Source organism: Pteropus medius, unplaced genomic scaffold, assembly GCF_902729225.1.
Source record: "Pteropus medius unplaced genomic scaffold, Ma_sr-lr_union100, whole genome shotgun sequence".
NCBI classification, from domain to species: Eukaryota; Metazoa; Chordata; class Mammalia; order Chiroptera; family Pteropodidae; genus Pteropus; species Pteropus medius.
Window position 1 is genome coordinate 977,794 of NW_024349798.1, and position 6,393 is coordinate 984,186.

Sequence of the window (6,393 nt, forward strand, 5' to 3'; positions counted from 1 at the left end):
GAGCCGAGAGGTGGGGGCTTCTGGGAGGTCTTAGGCGGGTGCAGGGGGCTGCAGGGGGCTGCGGGGGAAAGGCTGAGGCAGGAACAGTGGCTGGAGGTGGATGTCTCTAGGTAGGCGTCTGGGGGAAGATGGGGAGATGGAATCAGATCTGGGGCACGGAACCGAGACCCAGAGGCAGTGACTCACCAAGTTGTAACCTAAGCCTTGAGTCGGAGAAGACGCAAACTCAGAGACAGTGAGACAGCGGCAGACCAAAAATACAGGAGCAAAAGATTGGCCGCCAGAGACAAAGAGTTGTAGAGACAGGTAAGAGATAAAGCATTGAAGAGTCAGAGGAGCTGTAAGAAAAGGCCAGGAGTCTGGAGAGAAACAGATCCAGAGGCAGAGGAACAAAGACTATGAAACAGGCAGAGACAAAGAGACAAACAGGCCATAGAGAGATTAGGGACAGGTAGACAGTCCTACAGAGGCCAGGGAGAGGCTGAAACATTAAACCCTGTTTCCCAGTTTGGTGGGGCTCTGGCTGGGGCTGTGTTCCAGCCAAGGGCATGGTCTCTATAATCTCCAGTATCTGTACGTTGGGCAAGCTTGCCTTTAGGGAGGAGGAGTGCCTGGAAGGGTCTTCAGCCCATCTGATGATGGGGAGGGGTAATTGAGGTTTGTATATTCACATTTATTAGCGTCCTAGTGCTAATACAAGAATTTAGGATAAAGAGATGAAACTCTTGTAAGATTTGTCCTTGGAGTGCTACCAGTTTGAAGGGGCAAGCACACAAATCATAAAAAATAAAGAACTGTAAGGGCATTGAGAGAGTTATATGTGCTCATAGGAAGAGTTCTAATCTGTGGGAATAAGTCTGCTTGATTCTGTGTGCCTGGGATGCATGATGTTAGACCACAAATCAATACATACTTATGGATCACCAACCTAGACACTGTTAGGTTGGAAATACAAAGAAACTCCTCAGGGATCTCTCAGCCCAGAAGAATACAGAAATGTGCAGATGATGTGACATATCCTATACTGACCTGATGAACGAGATATGATAGGCATGTAGTGCAGAGAGAGATACCTTCTGTAGAGTTTAGTGGCTATGGACACATCTTTAAGGTCATTCATGCAGAGTTTGATTCCTGGCCTTGTCAATTACTACTGTTTGACCTTGGGGAAGTTATTTTGTCTCCTGAAGTATAAAATGGGAATGATAATACCTAATTTGAATGGTTGAAGATTAATATGTGTAAAACACTTCGAAAAAAATATCAGCTCTATTACTCTTTTGGCTGGGGTCACCAAGAAAGATGTGACATTTTTGAGCTGATACTTCAAGGACAGCTAAGATTTCAAATTCCGGAGCCTGGCTGAAGGGGCTGAATGAAGAACTCCAGACAGAGAGAACAAAATGAACAGTGGCCCACACACTAAATGAAAGCCTACTATGTACTAGAAACTTCAGATTCAAAGATGATTAAGACCTATCCTCAAAGAGGAAAATAGAGAAATAGTCCTGTTATAATATGTCATGAATTTACATGATAGGAAAGCAGTGGCAGCTCAAGATAGTAATGGTAAGTTTATTCATTTGCCACAAATATTTCCTGGAGGTCCTACATGTGCCAGGCACCTGTGCTAGCAAACAGGTAAGAGGATATCAAATTGCAAAGAACCAGCCCCTCTTGGAGGAACCTTCTCCCAAAAGCTGGCCAGCCCACACGTCATACTCAACTTGCAGAACTAGCCTTGACTTTGAGAAGATAAAACCTGGAGTTATTAAGTCTGAACCTAAACTCAGATATAAAGATACAGAAACTCCTCCAGGAATGCCTGGTGGGGCCATAGGTAGCTATGAAGACATGGCAAGATGAAAAGGAACTAATCCAGATGATTATTAAATGGAAAAACTGCTGTCAACCGTATATTGCTCTATGGAGATCTCATGGTGGGAACTTCCTTTCTCCAAACAAGCCTCAGATTTTATCACATGAATGACTAGGCATGACTTGTTGGCATTAATAAGCATGTAAATGGAATATTATGTTATTAATTTATGTCATCTCTACACTTAACACAAAGACTAGTCCACAGCCTTTTCTGCAGAGTAATTTGTTAATATGCACAAATGCCTTACAGATGTAACTTTTTTGACTCAGTAATTCCCTTTGTATAAATTAGGCCCAAGGAAATGGTTGGACAAGTGCACAATAGCACCACAAACATGTTTGTTCATTCCACCTCAGCACTGTTCACCGTGAAGAATGGGAATTAACCTAAACCCTCAGTGTCTATAAAAATAATAATGTAGATGTGTATTATTATAGATGTAGTAGAGAACATGTAAAGTGACAAAAACAGGTCTCCAAAGTTATAATATCCTAGTTTTGTAAATATGTATTTATTAATATGTATGGGAATAGAAAATCTAGAAAGATAAAAATCAAAATAGGGTTATAGCATGGTAGTGATATTAGATGTAAATTCTAATGCATTGGCATTTTCTAATTTTTCTATGAGAATATATATTGATTATATAATAAATGACTATACATGATATTTTCTTAAATTGCAAAGAACCAGCCCCTCTTGGAGGAACCTTCAAGTTATTCTTTGAATAACTCAGGGAAGAGCTGATCAGAATTTGAACTCAGGGCAAGGGCAAAAGGGTGGAGGATATAGAGAGAAGGGGACAAATTTTTCTGATTGATAGGAAGGACCTGGAAATATATTTTGTGGAGAGAGAGGGAGGGAGGAGTTCAGAGTTTTAACTAAGATAGTACGGCTGCTCAGCCTGATGAGTAGGAGGAAGGGTTGTGGTGGAGGAGGGAGGGATATTTTTCCTTTCCTTGGCTTCTCAAAGGACTCGTTTATCCCCTCTTACACTACTATTTTAGCACCAATGCTGTCACACTTGTGGCTGTCTCTGTCTCCCCAGAGGGTCACAACCCTGACTGATTCACTATGTTTGGGTTCTCAGCAACTAATTTACAAGAACAGTCACTAGATTTGAGCTGGTGGCACTGTTCCACCCCTCAGCTCATGTAATAGCAATAATTAGCATTCTGTATAAGCTCATCTACGAGGCACTGTACTAAGAGCTTTACATGTATTAGACCATATCATCCTCATCATGGCTCTATGAGGTAGAATTATTAATGGTGCCATCTAACAGATAAACTAAGTCGCAGGGGTAAAGTAAGATGCCTAAGGTCACACAGCTAGTAAGATGACACAGCTCTTAATCACTATGTCTCTATAATTATATGAACCTCGCGCAACTTCCTTGAGTTCAGTGTGGCAGGAGCTTCCAATCCCATTTGATAGATGAGGAAAGTAAGGCCCAGAGAGGTGATTTTTCCCAAGGTTACATGAAGAGAACAGTAATATAAATTAGGTTGAAGTAAGGGTAAGATATACACATGGCAACATGGACCTTAAAAAGTAGTGCTGAATGGCTTTTCTCTAAGATGGCGCCGAAAGTGAAGAAGAAAACCCCTGTCCCTCCCAAAGCTGAAGCCAAAGCAAAGGCTTTGAAGGCAAAGAAAGCAAAGCTGAAAGGTGTCCACAGCCACAAAAAGAGAAGACACGCACGTCACCCACTATCTAATGGCCCAAGATGCTGTGCTCCCAAGGCAACCCAAACAAGAGCGCCCCCAGGAGCACCAAGCTTGACCACTATGCCATCATCAAGTTCCCCCTGACTACTGAGTCAGCCATGAAGAAGCTAGAAGACAACCATACACTTGTGTTCATTATGGATGTCAAGGTCAACAGGCTGTGCGAAGAAGCTCTATGACATTGATGTGGCCAAAGTCAACACTCTGATCAGGCCTGATGGAGAGAAGTCATATGTTCAGCTCACCTGGCTCCTGACTGTGATGCTTTGGATGTTGCCAACAAAATTGGGAGCATCTAAACCGAGTCCAGCTGGCTAATTCTAAATATAAAAATTTTTCACTGTAAAAAAAGTGCTGAATGAAAAAGTTAACAGAAATGTTTATTCATATGTATATATTCATATATGTATAACCATTTGTATAAACATGTACTGTACACTACACATTTTTAAAACCAAAAAATTACACATTAGGCACATTAGAGCAAGGAAGGGAAAGGAGTGAGCTACAAGGCTGTATTAGTTTGCTCAGGCTGCCGTAACAGAACGCCACAGACTAGGAGTTTTAGAAAACAAATATTTGTTTTCTCATCATTCCGGAGACAAAGTCCAAGATCAAGGTGCCAGCAGAATTGATTTCTAGTGAGGCCTCTCTCCTTGGTTTGCAGACAGCTGTCTTCTGTGACCTCATGTGCATTTCCTCTCTGCCTGAGCAGAGAGAGATGGATGGTGTCTCTTAAGACCCCAGAACTATCAGATCAGTGCGCCACCGTTATGGCCTCATTGCACTTTAATTACTTCCTTAAATTCTAAATAGTTACATTGGGGGTTAGGGCTCCAACACATGGATTTTGGGGGAACACAATTTAGTCCATAACATGAGCTAAAAGGGAAATAATAAAACCACAAGAAGTGGGGAAAGTAAATGGGGCTGGAGCAGTAGGCAGGATCAAGATCAAGCAGTCCCTTATAAGCCATAGTAAGGAGATGAGCTTTAAAGGCTCAGAGAGGCCACTTAGTTTGTAAATGCTCAAGCCAGTTTGTATATATAACTGATTGACTCCAAAGCCATGTCATCTGAAACTACTCGGAATCCTGATAACAAAGTGAAAATGGATTTCCTTTTATCAATAGGAAAATGGAGGCCATTTTCCTATTGGCCAAATGACTTGCCCAAGGTCACATAGTAAGTGGAAGCTCTTTCTGACTTCAAAGCAAGTTTACTTTTACATGTTCTACAGTTTTCCAGCCTTCGGCCCTGACTAACTTCATTTACTCATTCTTTCATGTATGTTATTTATTGGCCCCTTCTTTGTGTAAGACCCTGCGAAAGACACTGAGGATATAAAAATTAGGAAGACATGGTCCCTGCCCTCAGAAAGCTCAGCTGGGAGTAGAAGAGACAGCCAGGTAAGCAAATGTGGGCATTGGAGGGGGCTGTGAAAGGTGCTAGGGAGTCCAGAAGAGAGAAAATGACTCTGCCTGAGGTAGTTGGGGAAGATTTAATAGAGGGGGAAAAGCCCTTTGAATTAAAGATGAGGTGGAGTTCGCCTGGTAAAGAAGGAAAACTTCAATATGGGCAGAGCCGAGGATGTGGGCACTTGCTAAGGGAAAATGAGTAATGAGGTGATGAGACCAGACGGGGAAGGCTTTGGCTGCCAGGTCAACTCTGATTTGATTCTGAGGTCACTGGGAAGGGGAATGTCTTGGCTAAGATTCTGAAGGAAGGTTTCTCTGGTGGTGTTGTCTAGAGACCTGGAATCTTTTTAAGAATCCGTTGCATTAAAAAAAAAAAATCCATTGCATGAGCTGGCAAAGAAAATTGATGGCCTCTCCCACCCCTAAGCCCCTTAGGGCTTTGGGTCCACTCAGGCCCTAGGATCTTTAAAAAAATAATAAGCCCTGTCAAAGCCTTCATCTCGCTTGCTGGAGAGACCAACCTGTTTCCTTCCTCTCTGCCTACACCCCACCTCCCACCAGTGATGGGGCTACAGTGGGGCTTGGGAGAAAAGTGTGCAAAGAACAGAGGGATGAAGCTTCCTATAGGAGTGATAATCAAAGGGACCCAGGTGAGGACCCTAGGTATTTCTGGTCTTGGCTTCCCCCTCCTCCCTGGGCCAGTTAGAACATCTCAGCTTCCTACACAGCCCGCCCCTTTGTTTGCTGCACTCAACTTCCTGCCTTACCAGAGGAAGTGGGGAGAGAGAACAGGTGCAGCAACAGCTAGCGGGGCCATGGTGAGTCCTTATGCCCAGGAATCCAGGCATCTCTGTACCCAGTCCCTAAAGCCCCAGGGTAGCCAGGCCCACCCAGTTCGATCCAATATAGACTGACTTCTCCTAGCCCTTGGATCAGGTTATACTGAAGGCCCTGCCCGCCGCTTCCAGCAGCCTCATATTGTCCACCCCCCACCAACAGGACAAGGAGTATGTGGGTTTCGCAGCCCTCCCCAACCAGCTACACCGCAAATCCGTCAAGAAGGGGTTTGACTTCACACTCATGGTGGCAGGTCTTGGGGGTTTTTGGAGAGGGGACTGGTGGTGGGTCCTCAAGAGACCCTGGCTGTCTTCTCACCTGACCAGTTGGGCCTATTTTGTCCACAGGAGAGTCAGGCCTGGGGAAATCCACCCTCATCAACAGCCTGTTTCTCACCAACCTCTATGAAGATCGACAACTGCCAGAGGCCAGTGGTAAGACCCTCCCCATCTTCTCCAGGCACTCTGCCCGCCTTCTATATCTCCACGCTACCCTCTTCTCTAAGACTCAGTTTCCTCCCCTAAAA

At 44.0% G+C, this 6,393-nt stretch overlaps 1 protein-coding gene across 1 annotated transcript in view; it reads left to right on the top strand.

Moving 5' to 3' along the window:
* The first annotated feature begins 59 nt into the window (after positions 1–59).
* The window catches only part of SEPTIN1 (septin 1), a 9,360-nt gene continuing 3,026 nt past the window's right edge, over positions 60–6,393 (top strand). Inside the window, exons 1-6 of the mRNA XM_039884528.1 lie at positions 60–306; positions 4,746–4,797; positions 4,933–5,021; positions 5,759–5,848; positions 6,030–6,120; positions 6,215–6,327. Of these exons, the coding sequence (XP_039740462.1) occupies positions 4,776–4,797; positions 4,933–5,021; positions 5,759–5,848; positions 6,030–6,120; positions 6,215–6,327 (405 nt within the window). The 5' untranslated portion in view covers positions 60–306; positions 4,746–4,775. The remainder of the gene's footprint in view (positions 307–4,745; positions 4,798–4,932; positions 5,022–5,758; positions 5,849–6,029; positions 6,121–6,214; positions 6,328–6,393) is intronic.